A 22,411-nucleotide genomic window follows, 5' to 3' on the forward strand; every position below is an offset into this window, starting at 1 on the left:
ATAAACTTCTAAAATCTGTTCAAACTCATTAATATTAAGTCGCTAGAAGACTCTAAGGAAAAGAAGAATGACTTTTGTTTTTTTAATTTAAAGCACGTTTTGAGACTAAAAATATTTATTTCAAGTTTTCTGAACCCTTAATTCAAACACTATTGGCTAATTTTTCAGTTATACTTGGTCGATTTCAAAATACATTTATACTGTCAAACTATGTAGTGAGAAATAAAACATTGATATTCTTTCGGTTTGCACTTAAACTAGTTTGACCTTTTGGTTAGTTCGTTTGTTATGCTGTAAAGTTGAACCCCTTTTGATCTTAAATAAAAACTGTCAAATTATACTTTGATTACTAAAAATAATTTTCGAACTGCAAAATAAATTACTTGAATATTGAAACTAGTAACATCTAGTACCAAAGTGTTTAAAATCAAGATTTTAAAACAAACTAAAACTTTTATTTGGCTTTGCTATACGTGTAACACAGTTATAATCGTTTTATTTCTGTAAAAAGTTCTTTATATTGATTGTCAAGAAATAAAAACCAAAATAACCTTTTTGTTACCTGAAAAAAAGACATCTAAACACTAACTTAATCACATTATTAACTTTTAAATACGTTGATTAGAAAGTTAGGTTCCATACGCAATTATAACGTTCTAAAGTCTTCTTGGAAGAATTTATTTATAAAAAATATCAAGGACTTTGATGGTTTATCACAAGAAACGAATATAAACATGTATAAAGAATCGAAATGGTTAGTTTATTTTTGTTACAGTTTGAAATGTATATAGGAAAAAACTAAATAAACATTAAATTTCTACTTTTTTGTTAAACCCAATTAATTTTTTAAATGGTTGTTAATAATAAAATTTGTGTTTCATGATATGCTAAATATTACTTTTTTTAATTTTTAGTACTATAATTTAGTGATTAAGTTTTTTTATTGCTATTTTGTAATTAAAGTTTTTTAAACTTTTTATTCACTCTTTTTTTAAAAAGTTTACCTGAAATGTTTTCGTAGTTTGAACTTTTATTTAACTTTGCATTCAACGCTTTGATTATTATAGTTATTTTTTTCCCAGAACCAAAATTTCTGAAACTTAACTATAAACAAAATTAAACTTTACAATCATGACGTAGAACTTAACATGCTTAAAAACTTCTAAAAGTTTGTGGTTTCATTTTTACTTAGTAAATAGACATTTGAACTTGAATAAAGTTTTGTAGGAGTGTACTTTGTACAATTATTAAATAGTTAAAAAAATGAAAATGAAACTAAGTCAACTTAGTATGTAGATAATTTTAAAGACTTTGAATTTCTAGTAAATAAGAGATAATTTGCAATTATTTAGCAAACAACTTATTTTTCGACAAGTTTAATTTTTAGTAAAATTTTAGTAAACATTTTAAACGCTAAAATTAACATTTGTTTTTTTTTTGATACTACGCTTAAAATGTAAACTTTCAAAACAGAATGAAATTCTACTCATTCAATTGAAAGCTTATGAAAAATGCGAGAGAATTTATTTGAGAGAAATTAAAAAAAGTAAACGAAGTGAAGCATAACATACTCTGCCGGGAGATTTATGATTGTAAACTACAAAGAACAAAATATGTATCAGTATTCACGATGTCTTTAATTAAACATTATTTATTACAAAGTAAACGTTCGAAGTTTGGTTTAATCGACTTAAATATAAAACGTGTCGTTCTTTATAAAAAAAATATGTTTCTATTTTACAAGCTAAAATAATTTTTTTCTCTCAACATCATAAATTAACAAAACATTGTTTTATAAATAAACATTTTAGACTTTCTCAAAATAAGCATGTTACACCATAAGGCTTAAAACTTCCAACAATCTCCTAAACCTTTTACTAGCACTTTAATATAGTTTTTTAAACAAATGTATTTTTTATCAAAGATCTAAACAAAGCAGACAACGTTCTGCATGAGTGAGTGGAGTCGAACCGGTGCAATAATCGGTAAATTAACGGGAGAAAATCCGCAGAAATCCCACGTTACTTGCCAGATCGTGGATTATAAATCTAAAAGCTGACTCACTTATTAAACTGTGGGTGGCGTGATCGCTTTAATTTTATTAAATTTGCGCACGAAACAAATTTACTTCGTTTTTTAGGATCAGCAGAACATAAAAAGTGCGTAGGTCAAATATGATATTTTAGATGATAGAGACCTGAAATTTTGAAATTGCTTACAAAAGTTTGTTTAAATACCGAAATAAAATTAACGGTCCTGGAATGAAAGTTTTCACTTATTCTAGTAACTACAACTGTCAAGGATTATAAAGACAACTAGCTAAAATTTCATTCAGAAAAGTTTAGTGCTGACGTACTTTAAAATTATTTCCATCGTTTATTGGTTGCATGCAAGCGATCAGACTCTAAACTGACCAATGGGGTATTTCTTACAGCGCAGTATCAAAAGGAAGCTTAGATGAAGACACTCTGTTTGTGGTGGACAAAGTTAGTGGGTCAATTAGATTAATGGGTCGTTTAGAGGCAAGAGTTACAGGCTAAGGATAAGAGCAAGAGATTTTACAGGGAAGAGCACTCAAGCCAGACTGGTTGTCAATGTGTTGCCTAGTAACCTTTGTTCGCGTAATGGCAATATGAAAAATAAACTGACCATGATAAATGTAATTTAAATAACTTCCCCTGGACAAGTGGTTGGTACCATAAACACTACTAGATCTGATGTTGTTTATGACATCATAGATGGTTCGGGAAAGGGAGTTTTTAGAGTGTATCGATATACAGGTTGGTAAAAGATTGATTAAAAGAAAATTCTAGTCCTAAAATAAGTACATACTTTAAAATTTTATAAGAAAAAGTTAACTTTTAGTATTTTAACTTTATCAATTGTATTTAATGTGAATAACTTTTAATTTGAACTTTTTAAATCTAGTTTTTACTATTATGGACAAGTTATTTTCAGTTTAAAATGTTTTAGTAGTATCATAACATGGTGTGTATTTTAAATAATAACTAGCCTGATTTTTCTTGTTTTCATAGTTAATATATCCTCTTTTTATACTTTTAAAACTGTCTAAGGTTCAAAGAAAACATAATATAAATTTTTAGTTTTTATAAAAATTTTGCACATAATTTTAAAGTTAGAACATAAAAGATTTAATTAATTTTACATATAAACATAAAATCCGAATTTAATTAATTTTTTAAAGTTATTTTATTTTTATCTGACAATCAAAAAACTTTCTAAAAAAGTTTTTAAATTTTAATTTTTTCAAAACCCAAGGTTTAAGTAAACAAGTTCAGTTGAATTTAATGAATTTTTGTTCAAACAAAACTTAAATAATTGTTTTGGAATTTTATATATTTCTTAAACAGTCAAACAATTGTTTGATACGTTTTGTTGAATCGTGACTTGTTCATGTTTGCATGTTTTGTTTTTCATACAAACAAGCAGTAATTGCATACCATACATTTAATCTTTAATTGTTTGTAAATGTTTATAAACTATTGTAAAAATTTCCAATTCTCAGTATGTATAAACGTTTAAACTACCATAACATTTTTATACAATATTTATTTTAACAGTTTATTACTAACAAAACTATGTTTTACTCCTATACTTGCATATAGGAGATCCTCAGTTGTTGTAAATAGATCTGAAAAATATTTTTTGAACCAATGAATGAAAGTTCCATACATAGCTAAACAATAAAATTACATAAAAGTTTTATAAGTTTAAAGACAGTGTAGTTATATTTGTTAAATTTACTTATAAACAGGGAAAGTATTTTTTTGACATACAAAAGCTTTCAATGTATACATATTAATAACTTGTTTAAACGATCAAGAAATTCGGCAAAAACAACTACTTATGCCTTCTTATTGAAGATTATCGGTTTAAGTAGCAAAAAGGAAATTTATTTTTCTGAAAAGGATGTGCTCTATAAAGCTTGTTTATCACTAAACTTGGTTATTACGTCACAGTAGTGCCCTTAAGCTGCAATAGTAATTTCTCCTAAGAAATTTATATGAAGCTACTTAATGAAGTGAAACAGTTATGATGCTTGATTTTTCTTACTTGAATAAAAAGCTTATACAGACATCCTTAAAAAATATATGTTGTACAAGCATGTTAAATGTTATTGTTTGTCTACTGTCTAGTTTTATCTGAAAGCAGTTATGTACTTATAAAACAAGTTTAACTATAACTATATTTTCATCGTGTTTCGTTTTTCTAAAATAAATAAACAAATTAAAACACAAACTTATTTTTGTTCTATGTTTAAATTTTTGGATTTTATTCTTTAAATATCAAAAAACTACTTGAGGTTATAGTCGTTCTCTTATCTTAGGAAACAACATAGTTTGAAAAAAATGGTTTCTTACTTATATTTAATGACAAATAAAGTGCAAAATTTCTATCTATGTTAATCTTTAAAGTTACAGTGATCTTAAATCAAGACTATCAAGAAAGCACAGTTTTTTGCTATTTTTTCTTTATTAAGTTATATCTTCGAAAAAAGGTAAAATAAGGAAATTCTTAATCAATTTAAATGACAAATTTCTTTAATATATGATTTTAAACATTTATGAGAGAGTAATTTGAAGTAGAATTAGATTTTTTTTATTTAAGCCAAGTACTAAGATATTTTTATTTAATTTAGATGTTTTTACTTTTGTTGAAGTTTTAACTGCTTCATGAGCAAGTAATCTTGTGTAATTTAAAGAAAAAAGACAAAAAAGCATAAGTTGAATACTAGTAAAAAGATTCAAGAAAGTGCTTTACATTTGCTCTAAGTTTAAATTTCGGTTGAAAAATTTACAAAGAAGAATTAAACAAGAATAATAACAACAAAAGAAATAAACTTTACCCGCTGTATACACAAATAAGTAGAATGGTAAATACTTGAAGCTTGTTTAATTTACACAAAAGGTTCTCGACAGTTTATAAGTCTTTGTGCCAACAAAAAAAATACTTTTTATTTCAAAAAGAGCAAGAAAATAATAATAGGGTCGGGCATGAGTCATATCTTTTGTTTAGGAAGTTGAGTTTGTACAACGCAGATTCTTAATTTGAAAGTAAAGAATAAATTAACACCTTATTTTCTCCCCCTTTTTATAGTCATACTTAGTTGGGTTTTAGCTCGCTTTTGTTGTTTTTGTCTTGGTATGATTTAAATAAAATTTAAAGTCTTAAGTACATATACACAATTATTTTAATTCTAAACAATTTAATTTTTGTAATACAACAAAAATCTTTAAACAATTTTTGAAAAACCATGTAGGGAAAGTACTCTATGTTGTTTAAACTTTAAATGACAGCAAAATATTAAGTCCCTTGACATTAAAAATCGGTCAAGTACATACAATAAGAAGTATAAAAATACTTGTCAAATTCTACTTTGTCACAAAAACTATCATGTTGAATTACAGCAGAGAAAATTTCCTCAAAATGACAGCGGGTTTGTATACAAAAGTCTCATTTGTCAGCTGTTTTCTTTTATGCTGCACTTGATTTTAATTTCAGATAACAAGCAAAAACTAGAATTTTAACTTCGGGCGCTTGTCTAAAGAACAATTTCAGTCAAATTTTAAGTTTTTCTTTCATAAAGTTCTTTCCTAAGTTAATGCATATAACTTATGTCAGATATTTGTTTTCGCAAACTATCTGTTTGAAGTAATTTTATATTTTTGTATATAATCCATCCATTTTTTATTAAAAATCTTAGTATTTCTTCTGTGAGATTTACTTCACAGTTTCAGTATAAAACAAATAGCTGTAAAAACATAATAGTTAACTACACAATAATTATACGGTATTAGTTTCATTCAATATATTTTCCTTGAAAAATGGTTTTTGAAACTAAAAAATCTACTAAAATATACTGATTGTAAAAAATGTGTGAAAACATTTTATCAGTAACATATGCATGCCCTTAATTAATTTGATACAGCATATGTTTTAAATGATCCTGTTCTTTTTTTAGTTTTACTGACATTTTAGTAATTTATCATTACGCCTGTAAGACTTAATTATGAACAGAAGCATACTGGAAATATGTTTGGACATGCTTTTTTAATTACCTTTTTGTGTTGTCTGGTTTAGGAATTACCTCCTATTAAATCATTTTGAAATTAAATTTTCTTCAATAAACATTTTTTAGCTTTATTTGTGTAACTTTTTTTTCAATTTTAAAATGAAATTTTATCAAGCTAAGTTTTTATTTTAGTTTAAAAGCATTTCAGTTTATGTATGTTTTAATATAATTATTTCGATATATTTAGCTAATATAGTACTATGACTGTTCTCTCTTTTTTAAACATTAATCATGATCTAAATATTAATCGATCACGTATTTTTTGTACTAAATATTAAAAAAAAACAATTTTTTCAGTTAAAAAAAATTATATACTTTTTAATAAAATATTTTTTACTACAATTTAGAAAATTTATAGAAAATGACAAAAAAAAACTAAAACTAATGATAAAAATTGTAAACAACTAGAATTAAACTGTAAAAAAATTGATTAAATACCTGTTGTTTTTGTTTATATAAAAAAAAGTTAAAAACTATTTTTTTAAAGTCGTGTTTTCCTAAACAAATTTTTACTTACTTGAAATAAAAAAAACAAACAAACTTAAAAACATGTAAAAAGTAGACTTTTAATATTTTTCAAGACAAGTAGTTATTGCTCGATCATATGACAGAGAAATGGAGAAATATTATTGGCTGACAATAGCATCACGTGATAAGCAGGGTTCATATCTATCTGAAGACTACATAAAAGTAGCAGTGACAGTTATGGATGTTAATGACAACTATCCAGTTTCTGACCAGCCAAGCTACAATATCTCGTTAGTTAAATAGTACATGTTATGTAATAAATAAACTAAATTACTATTAAAAGCTAATTGTTACAAAAGTTTTAAAAAAAGTACAGTAAAATAAAAAAATTAGTGGAACTTGTTTGTAAATATGATGGTCATTAACTTTACGTTTATTACAAAAACTTAAAGTATTTTAAAAACTACAAAATCTTGAATGTTTATATATGAAAAGTATAATAAAATTTATTTTAAACGTTAAAGCAAATAGTTGTAAAAAGTAAATTAAATATATTTAATTACAGTGTGGATTCTGGAACACCTGTTAACACTCCTATATTAAATATACTAGCATCTGACAAAGATGAAGGTTTAAATGGAAAGTTTACATACACTATCTTGAAAGCAGAAATATTTAAAATAAACTCTGAAACAGGTTAATTTCAAAAGTATTTATGTGTTTGTTTACTATTTTGGAATTACAGAAATTTTGTAAAAAAAAAAGTTTATTGAGCTAGTGTTCAGAAACATTAAAGAATTAAAAATTAAATTTTAAACTAAAAATGTGTTATGCATTTAGTTGCTATAGGTCTATTGGAACATCTTTAATATAACTATTTATAAAAATCTATAAGTTAAAAAAAAAAATAAAAACTGTTCATAGTTTTATATTTTAAGTTCCAAAAGTTGTTTTGTTTAATATTAGATAACCCCTTAGCTAATATCTGTTTTGTAACGTATGCATCTAATTTTTTGTACTACTTATAACTTTTATTGTTTATTAGTATAAGTTATTTATAGTTACCGTTTAAATAATGAGTTTGTTTGTAAAATTCTATAGATTGTAATAAGTATTAAAAACTGTAAGTTTAAGCGTATGTTAAAAAAGATCCAAGCGAAACGAATTCACTGGAATATGTAACAATATTGGAAATCGTAGAACATTCTTAAATTTAAAAAATAACTTATATCAAGTAACTTTTTTATGTAATTAAACTTCAACTTGTTGTTGTAAATCCAAATTAAAAAAAAGTTATCATTTACATTCAATTAAAGGCTAAATCATTAGCGGTATATAATTAAATACATTCTCAAATTTTTTTTTACAGTTACTGCTGATATATTGTTAGGAAATTTACGTAGTAAAATTTAGTACATACGTCATGAAGTTCAACGTGACGTCGAAATTTTTATAAGTGGTTTTTTTGTCATTTTAATTGGTTTTTGTCTACTTTTGTATGTACCTAGCTGAAAAATGTAGTCATGTAAAGGTCAAAACGTTTGTCAAAATGGTAGGTATGCTAACGATAGTAATTAGTATTTAAACTTAAGACATATAATACACTTGTTAAGTACACTTACAAATAAAACGTTCTGCTAGAGCTATAACGAATTCGGTTACATCAAAAAAAAAAGTTTGATTGAAAAGGTACTGAGTTTTACTCACTTAAATCTGTTTTAAATTTATATTTAATTAAACGTTGTTTCCTTTGTTGTACATGAAAAATTAGAATTACTAACAAAAAAAAATATATATTTTGATTCTTTAACAGAATACAATAGTCAAGTTGTAAAATGTTAACAAGATTTTAATAAAGTCTCAAAGTTGACAAAACAAAACTTATATGACCTGTAAGTCACAATAAAAATTAAATTTACTTACAATACCCTGTGGGTTTATAAAAGGAAGCCAAATTAAACAATTGAAACCGCTCTCACAGAAAGTGAGCTAATCCCTATTTACTTTTACCGTTTAACTTAGCTAGTCAAAAGCTATTTTGAATGTCTTTTGTTAATCAGTAGCGCGTAGAAGTAAAAGGATGACATTTTAATTTACGTGCGATTAGACATATAAAAAGTCGCGGTCTCTATAAGAGCTAATTCCAACCGGATATTAATAAAGTTTTTAAATTTAGTTTGTCAAATATAATTTAATATAATACTGTTAAATTGCAATAAGTAAAATTTAAAAGATTTTTAATAGTTATCTTAAACCAAGTCTATAGTTTGGTGAAACTGTTTATTTTTATTTTGAATAAGGGGTTTGTTTGATAAACTGATGTATGGCTGGTTTATTTTATTTCAAAAGCTTTAAATTAATATTTTAAAACACATTTAAAGTGTATTATATTATTTTCTAACTTCAAATATCGTTTTTGCTTTAAAAAATTTAAAAATTATCATTTACACAAATAAGAATTTTATAGTAAAACTAACTTTGATATAGTTTTGGTTATAAAAATGTTTACCTAAAATGTGTTCCACAATAGTGTAAAAAACTACTTATATATATAAAGTAAAAATAATACACATACCTGTTTCAGTAAATGCGCATAGGTTGTACTTAACACTTATAAAAATTACCTTCAAAACATTAAATTGCCATAGAAACAAAAAAACCGAAATAAGTTGTAAAATTGCTCATAATAGCCAAGAGTTTGTTTACATTCACTAGGAAGATCAAACGCAGTTATACTGCTCATTTAGCAATTATTTGTTTTAAAGCAACAATGCTTTGTGAAAGAACTTGTTTTGATTTGAAAGCATCAATCTAATTAAAAAAGAAAATATAATAAAGTAGTAATTATTTCCTGTTCATTTGATCCCTACCAATTATGCAAAGCAAAGGTTAATTTTATGAGCAAGCATTCTTAAATGATTAATAACTTAAGTAAAGATATTTGCAAAAAGTATATAGTTCAGCAACTCAAATATAAAAAAAAATCTGATAAAAAAGTTATATTAATTTTATCCAAGATAAAACTTATCGAAAAATAGATATACTTTTTTTTCTAACAGAGACTTTTATTTAGCATATTGACATTTTTTAAATTTTAGAGAAATATCTGCTTTAAACACTTACAGTCTTTTATTTTGTTTTATTAAAATGCTACAAAAATGATATTTTTTTTAGTTTTTGAATAAGATAGCAATTGCTTGTGTTACTTAAGTTAAATTTAATTTTTAAATGATGTTACATAACAATATTTGTTTAATCTTGCTTTGTGTATTGTCTCAACTATTGTTACGAAATATTGAATGAAGCTTATAAATAAACATAAAACTTTATTTTAAATAATCTTGTTTGTTCAAGTAATCATTATTCTTCTGCAATTTAATAAAATCACATGTTTTTATTATATACGAGTAAGGATTGTCTATTCAATGAAACACGTCAAAATACTTGTGTAAACCACAATTACTTTAAAAATCTGAAGTTCATCTGATAAAATAATAAAAATAAAATTAGAATCTTTTACATTTTTTGTTGGTTGAATTAAAACATAAAATGGGTAATTTATCAACTAATGTTATTGAAATGCCAGTTATGTAGATAAACAAGTATACTTAACTCCTAAATAACAAAACATGTCTTATGCACTGAATTAACCTCAAACTAAATGCAGCAAAACATATAATGATTGCTCTCAAGTCTAATACTTGCGTTTAATTCTAATTTTACAAAGTAGATCTTATTATCATTATTTTTGTCAAAAATATTTTTTAACACCTTATTAAATACAAGAATAAACTTGTTGTAATTCTAAAGGTAAAAATTAAAACATTTTTATTAAAAATGTTCTGTCATAAAACCTACATTTTGAAATGAACTTTTATTAAATACGTTGTCAAAAGTTTTATACAGACTTTTGCAATTGATTGTATCCTGTATTTTTATGTTTTTAGTAATCAATAATACTAAAGTTTATTTGAAAACTCATATGAACAAAATCTTTCGAACTATTTTACGAATTGTTTGATGTGGTCAGACTTTGAATTTTCATTTCCTTACAACAATATGCATTTGACAGCAAAAATATACAAATTTGATGTTACCAGCAAGGTGTTTTAGTTTTTAATTTAAAAGATATTATAAAAATAATACTTTAACAGCTACTTGTTTGTCTTAATTATTTGAAATATTAAGCTTACTTAACAAAGCAAAGTGTATGTGTTTAACATCAAAATAAGTTTAAACTAGTCTGAATAACTTGTTTAAAATGTAAACCTAAAAAAAAATAATTATTTTGATTAATTTGTTTTTCTGTGATGTATAATTTATAAAATTGAACAGAAACTTCGTTAAAAAATCGTTTTTACTAAATTGTTAAAATACTGACTATTACTGTAAAGTTCATAATATATATGTTATTCATTACATTCGTATATACAGTAAAGTAAACGACTGTTGAAAGGAAATCTTTTAAAAGCTTCAAGTACTTTATTTTTCTAAATGGAATCAAAAACAAATAATATTAAAAAATAAAAACAATCTAATGAGTAATACACTTGATGTTATAACACAGTTAAAAAAAGTTGTACGACAACAAAAACAAATCAGTTAAGTTTTTGATAAAAATTTCTTGTGTTTAAAATAAAATTACAGTACGGTACATAGGATAATAAAAAAAAAGAACAAATATAAACGTTCATGCAAAACTGTTACTTCTCAGCAGGAGACTAGTTCACAAAATATATTAAAATTTAGACAACTTGGGTGGTTACTTCAAAGGAAACCAAAAGTCTTAAAAAATTAATTTACCTATAAACTTTATAGAATTGTTTATTGTTTATTACCACAAAGATAAACAAATAACGTAATCGTAGAAAAGTAATTTATCATAAATTGTTGTCTTATAAACATTAACCAAGTGGTTCTGTTTATTAACAAAAACGCTACCCTAGCTTATATTAAGATTTAAATAAACATAAGATTTTAAAGTATTAGTTAATTTTTATTACGTTTTTTCCTTTATATTAGCTTATATTACATAATTAAATTTATAGCATTTTTAAATGGAATTCTTTTTGTGCTTTTAAAACAGCTTAAAATATTTAAAGTTATGTAAATGAAAAACATCAAAAAAAGTATTTTTATTTTCACAGCATTCCCACGCTTTGTAGTTCTGTGTGTTTTTACCGCAATTATGACGTAATTAAGAATATATAAATTGAATTTGTTTAAAGCCAAGTTTCTGTACAACTAAACAAAACTAAATGTAATTATGTATTTGTGTATTAGGATAATTTATAAACTACTTTTACAATAGTTTTAACTCTATTATTTAATAAACTAACACTAATAAAAATGAACAAAATGTTTTAAGACTAGAGTATACGTTAGGTAAATAATACTTGTATTTTTCATTTATTAATTTTTTTATAATTGACAAAGTTTAATTTTATTTACATTTATACGTAGTTTCTCTATAAATTAAAAAAAGACAACGTTTAATAACTAATAGAAGAAATAAGAATGTTAATTAAAAATTAGTTTATTTATTCAAATGTTTAATTCTTAATGGTGTAGTGTATAACTAAATAAAGAAGTAATTCTTAAGTTTAGTATAAAAAGTAAACTAAAAATTTATTTGGTTTTACTATTTTTTAACCGTTTTAGATTTATTTCTAGGTCAAATTTACACTGCAAAAGAGCTGGTACCAAATGTACTTGATGGATTAAAACAAATTTCGTTCGTTGTAAGTTTTAATTCAAATATTCATGAAACTATTAATAAAAATTAGTCTAAACTCAAGATCTTATAATGTAATATGACTCAACTTAAAAGCACAAGTTTTAAATTTTAATCTTTATTTAGTTTTGTGATGATTTCTGAGGTTTTCAATTTAAAAAAAACTGAACGTAATTTTTTTATAGCTGTGTCGATAGACATATTTATTTATCTTTAAAAGATATATGTGTGGAGTATCTGTTGTATCTTAAAGTAGTTGTTTTGTTTCAAACTTTATTCAAAGTTTTGATTGTGTTTAAAATTGTAAAGATTAAACAACATAATTTTAAAAATCACTTAAAAAATAGAGAATTCATTAAACTTATCAAAAAAATTTTTCAAAGTTACGATTTTATGACGTAAAAAAACTTCCGTCGTGAAATGAACTGTAAATTTTTGACACCATTTATTTTTTGTATTTTTGCATAAATCTATATTATTAAATTCTTGTACAATTTGTAACTTCAGACTGAATAATAATGAAAACTTATTAAACTTACTTTATTTACTTTAAGTTTAATTGAAGCACCTTTTTTCTTTTAATAATGTTTGTTATACCTAAATATTTGTACTAAACTACTAAAAAATGTTTTATTTTTTGATTTACATGTTGTATACATTTTTAATTATAATTAATCTTAATGATAAGTTTAAACTGTACTTAAATAAAAAGCTAAAATAACTTTTATATTTTGATTATATTTCAAAACTAGAATACAGAAACTGACAAAAAGTATAAAGCTGGCTCTATTTTTTCATGTTTTGTTATAATATTAACAACTTTATCTCAAAGGTTTATGTTGCGACCAGCCAAACTTCTACTTAACAATACATAATATTTTCAAACAAATTTTAATTTGACATGATTAAAGAATATCTTAGCAAATAATCTACACAATATTAGCAGTAAATTTAAATTCGAATTACTCATAAAATTTTGAGTCAAATCCTTAAAAATAAGTTCTTTCTGATGACAATTTTCAGATTTTACACTTTAAGTTCGTAACTTTTTTTATTACTAGATTCTTAAGCTCTGCACTTATGTATTCTTTTTCTATGACCTTGCTGATTAAATAAATCAAAAACTACTAAAAGAAAGCAGTCAATTTATTTTCTTCGCGTAATTAATTATGACAACAATAAATATTTCAAATTGACCTTGACTTACGATTGTTTAGAGAAAAGGTTTAATAGTTTAAATAAGAAAGTTTTTATTTTCCCAAGAACAAACACTTGTGTTTTTAATTGACCAAAAAGTTATAAGCAAACAACTTTATAATAAATATCATGAAGTTTAATGCTATTTTATTTACGGTTTATTTAGGAAACTATTTTGTATTTTTATCTACAATGCGTTTTCAAGCTAAGTAAGTTATCATAATTAACTGATCATAAATTAAGTCGTCTGTATTTTCACATGAAGTTAGCTTTAGTAATGAACGTCTATTGTTTACTATTAATTGTTAAAATTGAAAAAAATTAAGGTAAATATGGAAGATAAAGGAGTACCAAGTTTATCATCTCAAGTCCCAGTGACTATAAACTTTAACCAGGAAAACTTTAATGAAGGTGCACTTTTTATTTGGTGAGATAACAATCTATTGTCGGATATTCGGTTATGGAGAAACGAACAAGATTCACAAAAAATGTCAGTTGTTAATTTAATTGTTTTTTGTTACACGTTTATTTAATTATTAAGCCAAAAAAAACTTTCTTATACGTTTTTGTTTACACTAAATTAGATAAACTACAATAATGTAGTATATTTTGTGCAAAATTTACAAACAATTAGTTCAACCAACTAAATTATAAGTTTTTTGTCTTGATTTTTTAAAACCTTACGAAATAATTTCTAAAGTTTTAAAAACCCTTCTATTTTAAAATATTAATTATGATAAATAGGTCTAATGGCACGTTTAATACCATTGTGTTGCATTTAAACTACAGAATTCGAATCAAAGCATATGGTACTCAGCAAGAAGCAGTAAATATTAAATACTCATTGATTGAAACGAATAATTACATAATAAATGAAAATACTGGGGTTATACACACTAGTAGAAGCAACTACAAACTTAACACAGTGCAAACCATTAGGGTAAATTTTTATTTAAAATAATTTCTACTGTAATTGTTTACTAAAAAATTGTAAGCAGAATACTCTACAGTTTTAACAAATTTTGTAATTATTCTAGAAGTCCACAGTAGTAACAATATCGTTGAAAAAGAAAATTTTCTTCTCTGTAATCTCTTTTCAAGTTTAAACTAATTTTAATTGTTAAGATAATTATTTAAAGGTAAAAGCAACAGACAAGTATTCTAATGAAGCTTCTGTGCAATTAACTATAACCTGGCTTGAACGACCAAGCTTGCAAAGAAGGTCTAAACTTGCATTTAAAAACAGAATTCACAAGTACAAATATCAGGAACATACGAACTTCAAACCTTACAGAAACAGATTTATTGCAAACATCAAACCTGTAAAATCAATATACAACAAAAACTTGCAGTACATGATAATTGGTGAGTAAAAAAAAAACTATTCTGTGCAAGTATAACTTCAAAAATAAAAATATCGAAATGAAAAAAAAAATATTAGCTTATTTTTATATGTATGTTTTAATAAAACATCTCTATTTCTTGCATAACAATACTACTTGAATAATTACAGTCGAATTAGCTCAAATTCATAAATACTATTTTTATGTTAAAACGAATAATTAAATATTTTTATTTAATTTTACCTATGCATAAAAATACATTTTAAGTAAACTTTGACACATTATAAGAGTCAAAATTGTTGTAATTAAGCTTAAAAATGATCAAATACTTAAAGTTGTACCTTTAATAAAAGAAACTTACTTGGTGAAGAAAAACTTTACTAGCTCTTTTGATAGCCTTAAAAGAATTTTTAACATTCTTTAAACTACTAACTTCAGACGAAAACTAATAAAAACATGTTATTCTGTATCATGATAAAAGCATATGTGTAACAAAAACTTCTAATCTGACAACACATTTACCCGATAATCAGACAGAGTAAACCGATAATCCATCTAAAGCGGTTAAACGCGGCCCACAAAATGTCTTGATGGTTCTTTAAGGTGTTTACAAACAAAAAGTTATATTTACTAAGTCAAACATAGTTTGATAATTGTTGCTTAAATCTTTCAAGTATTTATTTTTTATTTAAAAGAAACTTAAACTTATACCTTTTAAAACTGATCGCAGCTAAACAAATTTATTAACTTTTTTTTTTATGTTTTCAAAATGAATAAATATTTTTGACTCTCACTTGTTAAAATCTTGCACATAAGTAAAACAACAATAAATGTTGTAAAGTATAATTGAAACAACCCTTAAAAATACATTCATTTTTGAGAAAGCAATTGATCAACTCAATCGATTTTTTGTCACCAGAGAATATCAATTTACTGCAGCTTATATCCGCCTCAAATATAAAATATTATACAAAAGATGTTGATTAATTGCTTTTTCATTTTAGTTTATCTCTTAATTGTATCAGTAACGGCAACGCATTGCTGTTTTATTGATTTTTATATACAGTTAATAGTTCAGCTTTTATAAAAAAAAGTTTTTTTTTTTCTAATTTGAAGCAAAAAAGGATTTAAAATTTAAGAATAGTAAAAATAACCTTTGTGGTTTGTTTAGGATTATTTTGAAAAAGTTATAGGTAAAATTATTGAAACCTAAACTTTTAAAGCTGAAAGTAACTGATGTGTTTGGTGAGCTTAAACCACTAAAAAAAAAATAACTTAAACTAATATAAATTTAATTCAAATTATCCATTTACTCAGATGGAAATGAAGATTTAATGTTCTTTTTGCATCCAAATAGTGGAAATTTGTATGTATTTGGTGAACCTGATGCTGAGAAAATAAATAAGTATCAATTAACCGTAACAAGTAATATACTTAGTTTAGATTTACTCAAATACTAAATGCATGTTTTTTAGTGTTTAATATAATTAGAATTAAATTTATTATTCTATAATAGGTGTAGTATTAAATGACTTTTTGATTAAACTATGTGTTTACAAAACAAAGTATGTGAAGAAAGAGAAATTCTAACTCTTAGGTAACAATAGAAATTGAAGATAAAAATGATAATCAACCACGATTTGATTTTCCGATAATTAGTATGAACTTAATGGAAAACGTCCCAATAAACAGTTTAGTGACAAAATTATCAGCAAATGATGCAGATAGTTAAGCTTCGAACAGAAATTTCGTTTACAAATTAGTTGGTGCTGCAGACAGAAATAGTTTGGATAAATTTACTGTCACATCAAACGGTTTGTTTTATTTTATTGCTCATATATTTCTACTCAGCAGTAGTTTTATTTGAACAATTTAAACAGGTCAAGTAAAAACGTTAAGTAAATGGAATCGGGAACGTCAAAATAAACATCATTTAATTGTTCAAGTCTTTGATCAAGGATCACCTAATCCATTTAAAGTTAGATATCATCTACTAATACTCCATTATCTTTAATTATTTCTATAATAATGTATAAATTTATTATAAGTTCTAGACTGTAGACTTTATACTTTTGTACATTTATAAAGTATAAAGCTATGTTTATTTAAATAGAAAGTTAAAACAAATTTGTTACAGAACAACTGTTACGTCATAATTACTTTGAATGACGTGAACGAAGATACGCCTGCTTTTATCAGTCAAAATTACCGAGCCCAGTTTTTAATCGATGGTGAAAACCCTAGTTTGCCTGAAACCCAACAGGTGTATCGCATGATTGAAGGTAGCAAGTTAGGCGAAATTATTTTACTTGTAGACGCAGTAGATGACGATATCGGTCGAAATGGTAAAATCACTTACTCTATTGTTAAAGGTAAATACTTATTACAGTAATTGTAAATATATATTTTTAAGAACTTTTTTTTTAATTATTAAAACAATTTTACATCAATAGTTTGCTAACAAAATAAAAACTCTTAGAGTAAAATCACATTTTAAAATATCATATTTACTAAACATTAACTAAAAATTTTTTAGTTAGAACAGTTAAAACTTTAATGTTTCATAATTAAAAATAATACTAGATAAACTTAATTGTATATTTTTGTTTAAAGAATGTTCTTAAGGTTTTACTAATAAACATTATTATGAGCATTTTTTCAAAGTTTTTGGTTTTGAATAACAAAAGGCAATAGCACTTTTATAATTTTGTTTTCATAGCAAATATTTCGAATAATTCGATAAAAATAGTTTTATAACAAGCCAAACCAAACAGAAGTAATAACATTATTTTGATTTTAATACCCTTTGTTTAAAGACCTCACCTCTATAATATTCTAATATTCAAAAAATAAAGTTGGTCTTTTTAGTAAATGAAATCTTTAGTCGCTCCGCTGTATACAATGAGAAAAATCAATCTTTTCTTTACGAACTTGCGCTATGAAGTTTATTTTCTTGTATTTTCGATTTTAAATAAAATTTTTTGCTCACTTCCAAAACACTTTCAATTTATCCTAGACCGTATTTATTTTTATAAAATATTTCTTTTTGTATTCTAAGTGTTCTAAAATTTTTTGAAAAATCTTTTTTTTTTCTAATGTACTAGATAATTTATTAAATTTATAAAAGTAAACAATTAGTGAAGTATTTTTTTTTCAAATTTAAAAAGTATTTGATACTAAAAATACTGACAAAAAAGTTCAGAACTAAACAAATTGGTTTCCCTAGTAGCATTATGTAAAAAAAAAAGAATAAGTGACAATTTTTTGGGTTCTAAGTTCTTTGAGGTAAAACTACTAATTTAAAAACTGACAATGAGTTGGAAACGCGTCAGGTTTTCGTATAACTGACAATTAGATGTCACACATGACTTTGCCACTTTGTAATTACTTTATACTAATAAAAATTTTCAAAAGTTACATTAAAATTGAACATTTTAGCAATGCAAAATCAATTATAGTTTCAGTTTGTTTATTAGCTTACTTTTATGAAAAATTATGAAATTTTAAGAAATTAGTTTTAAAATTAGGTTGACCTCAGTAAAGTTATACATTTTTTCAAATAGTTTCTCGTATATTTAAATGTTCTGAAAAAATTTTAACCTAGATAAAGAATAAAATATCCGTACTTACTATAAAATAGTGGTTTTTAGTCCTAAAACATCTGCAATAAAATAATTATCTTACTAGAAACAATTATGATTTGCATCAAAACAATAACAGATGTTTACAAAACTTTTAAAATCTGTGTGACACTGATCTTTTTAAAAATTGAAAGTTCTGACACATAATTCAATAATCCAATTGATACCAGTCTGCATCAAGTAACTTATACCGGTTTCAAAATAATCTAGTAATGCTAATTGTTTTTAATATTTAATTACCTGTCAGATTAATCACCAATTCGTTTCCTCTGGTTTGTTAAAGATAAAAGAACACAAATAAAATTTCGTGAGTGTCATTTAGAAAATTTAATTAGTTATTAAATTTACTTTATTGGAATTCATTATTAATGTTAATTTTAGACATACACATGCTATTGAAAATTGTTGCTAACTAAACAGATTGAGATTTTTAAGTTAATACTTTTATTGTATAGCAGATTTAGGTAGCTTTAAAACGATTCAACAATTTAAAGCAAATTTACAGAAATTAGTTTATGTTACTATCAAAAACACTATTAAAATAACAGTATGTTAGGTTTTAGCAATTTAATGAAACATTTTATTAACGATTTGTGCAAATTTTCCTAGTAGACTTTAACACAAAGTTTTGTAGAGCTTTCAAGTCCTATTATGACGTACGACTGTTGAAATTTGCTGAAAACAAACAAAAGCACAAACTTTTTGTCTGGCTCAAATTTGTATTATTAAACAAATATTCTATACTTAGGGGCATTAAAACATTCAAGAATCTAATATTTACCTTTTAATGAAGTTTTTTGAAAACCAAAGCTTTTCAAGAAATTAGTTCTTAATAATCAGTTACTTATAAATTAGTACTCGTTTGTACTAACCTAAATTATTAATAATCTTTTTATTTACGACATTGATGTATTAAATAAAAAATTTAGTTTTTAGTTTTTTGTTCAAGATGTTTGGACGTATATGCATTTATTGTACAACACTAAAAATTATAAACATAACCTTATTTTTTAGGCAACAACGCTGGAGTATAGAGAATTGACGAAACCACCGGTGGTTTGAGCGCTGTCAAGTGGCCAACAATTCAAAATGAAAACAGCGACATTGTGCGGACAGAAATTTTAACAGTAGAAGCTCGCGATGGCGGTCAAAATTCTCGCAGTTCAAGAATGAACGTTTAAATTGAAATAAGAAACTTTAGAGACAATTCTCCTCAATTTAATAATGACGTCATTCATGTTAGCATCGCTGAAAACACAACTGTGGGAAGGTAAGATATTAACATAAACACTATTTAGTTATCAAAAGCAAATTAATAACTGTCGATTTTAATTTCAGTTTGGTTGCCAAGGTAACAGCATCCGGTCCAGCCGGTATATTTTATGACGCCACAACAGGTGATTCTGATCACTTCCGGTTGGATTGGTTCACGGGCAGGGTGACTCTTTTGTTGCCGCTCGACTACGAAACTCGTCGCGATTACGTCTTGTGCGTCGAAGCGAGGGGTGGTGACGTAATGATGACATCATCAATGCAATTAAAAATTCATGTCACTGATGTTAATGATAACAGGTTAAAACTCTAACAATATAAATAACTTGAAGTTTTAACAGCGATTGTTTTACAAACAAAAGTTTTGTTGTAGTAGTATAAAAAGCAAAAATACATATTTCAGCCCTGTTCTTGATCAGACAAGATATTCATCAAAAATTTACGCGAATTCATCTGATCAAAATGTAACGTCGCAATTAATTGACGAAAAAGGTAACGTCTTAAAAGTTAAAGCGCATGATATAGATACTGGATTAGGGGGATCGCTTAAGTACCAAATAATTGCTCTCTCATCTGAAGATCAGGATTTCATTGATGACAGATTTTTAGTGGACGAAAGAAGCGGTGCTATTCTGAAACTTAATGGAAACCTTCTCTTTGACCATTCATACAATAACATCTATCAATTCATGGTAAAATTAGTATTTTTAGTGTATACGTTAAGAAAAATAGTTAAGTTAAAGAGTTACTTTGATCAGTTATAGTTTTTTTTTGATTAAACATTTTATTAAGGTTCAAGTGACAGACAGAGGAAGTCCTCTTCTTGTAGCAACTGAAAGAGCTTACGTCACTGTACAATCAATTTCTCATTACTCTTTAAAATTTGCTAAAAATCGCTACACGGTAGAAGTACAGCCACCTTTTGTACCTAGACTTTCGATTCCAGTAAATTTAGAAGTTGTTGAAAACGGCTTCAATTCAAAATCAAAGTTAGAATACTCAATAGAGCCGGAAGACCCATATTTTGAAATAAACAGACACAATGGCGAAATTAAAACAGTTTCAAATCTAGTTCCACATCAAAAGAAAACAACACTAAATGTAAAAGTATCAAACAAAGAAACTAGTTCTTATACTATTGTCAAAATAGTTCTTCTTGAACCTTATAGTGGTGATCTAAAATTAAAAGAGATATATGTCGAAGAAAATTTAAAAAAAGTATGTCAATATAGTTTCATAACACATTTATTTTTATTTCAAATTAAACAAAGATCTAATTCTGACAAATTGTGTATGAGAACTTTACTACTTTTAAACATTTAATAAGGATTTTAAATTTTCAGGGAAAAGCATAGTATACATTGGCAAGTATTCACAACACAGTAGATGTTGACTATGTTTACACTTTATTGAATCCAAATCCACATTTCAACGTTGTTGGATCTGCTATTCTTACCACCAATGTAACACTAGATAGAGAAACAAATTCTTATCATAAAGTACGTTACAAATGAATTAAAAAACTAATGTCAACATAATTAACATAAATCAAATAAATTTAGATTTATCACTATACTTAAGTTTTATTTAAGTTGTTGTATATTTAAACTATTAACAAATAAAATCTAAACTTTCAGCTGTTAGTTGAAACAAATTATCCAGCTTCAAGTCAAAGTAGTCGAACTGAAATAAAGATAAATGTCGTAGATGTGAATGATAATGCACCTGAAACTTTACAACAACCGATTAACATATTTATACCTAGAAATGGTAAAATTGGAACAGCTGTCAAACAGGTTAATATTCATTTAGGTGATAGAACATATTTCAAATCAAATTTAATATTTGATTAAAGGCTAAATATTTATTTTACTAAAATTGTTTATAGAATACTTAACAAACATATCTCCAGATCAAGGCAATTGACAGAGATTTTGGTCCAAACTCCCAAATTAAATTCAGTTTGAACGGTCCCGGTACTAAATACCTGAGAATAAATCCTAAAAGCGGATTGGTCACCACCAGAACTTACAAGTCACGTGAAGTCAGAACGACTAATGACGTCACGATAATCGCAGAAGATCAAGGTAAACCCCAATTGCGAAAAGAAGTGAAAGCGACTTTGCACTTCACAAACGGAAACCCGCTTTCAAAAGGGGTTAAATCCCCTGTTTTTGTAAAAGCGCGGGAAAATTTACGCCTAGGAAGTTTATTGACTGATGAAATTGGATCGCAGTTTACAGATTCTGTTGAGAAAGCAAATTTTGAAATTGTTGATGGAGATCCTGAAAGTAAATTCCAAATTGATTTTAAAACTGGTAAGTTATTAACTCAAATTAATTTTGAATACAATAAAATTTCTTAAAAAAATGAAATGAACAAGCAATTGTTATTAAACTAATTGTTATTTAAAGTAAACTATAAAAGTATTATAAAAAAAAGTAGTTTTCTTAAGTATAAAACACTTGTTAGGAACTTTATATACTCGAAAAAGTTTGGATAGAGAAAAACAAGATACTTACCAGTTACAAGTGAGAATATTAGAACAAAACAGAAACTCAATCGCTTCAGTAACTGTTTTTGTTAATATTCAAGACGAAAACGATAATCCACCTATTTTTCAAAATAGCTTTTATTCAGTAAAAATTAAAGAAAACTTGCC

At 25.2% G+C, this 22,411-nt stretch overlaps 1 protein-coding gene across 1 annotated transcript; it reads left to right on the forward strand.

Moving 5' to 3' along the window:
- Positions 1-6,709: 6,709 nt before the first annotated feature.
- On the forward strand, positions 6,710-21,104 carry LOC145828987 (protocadherin-19-like). The gene is made up of 9 exons (XM_082936731.1): positions 6,710-6,852; positions 7,128-7,258; positions 16,154-16,254; positions 16,974-17,208; positions 18,648-18,657; positions 19,816-20,049; positions 20,153-20,441; positions 20,542-20,967; positions 21,093-21,104. The coding sequence occupies exons 1-9, from the start codon at positions 6,710-6,712 to the stop codon at positions 21,102-21,104; spliced, it is 1,581 nt and encodes a 526-aa protein (XP_082792857.1).
- Positions 21,105-22,411: the final 1,307 nt, after the last annotated feature.

Source organism: Thalia democratica, chromosome 2 (assembly GCF_965202585.1).
Source record: "Thalia democratica chromosome 2, ktThaDemo2.hap1.1, whole genome shotgun sequence".
In the NCBI taxonomy this organism is placed as follows: Eukaryota; Metazoa; Chordata; class Thaliacea; order Salpida; family Salpidae; genus Thalia; species Thalia democratica.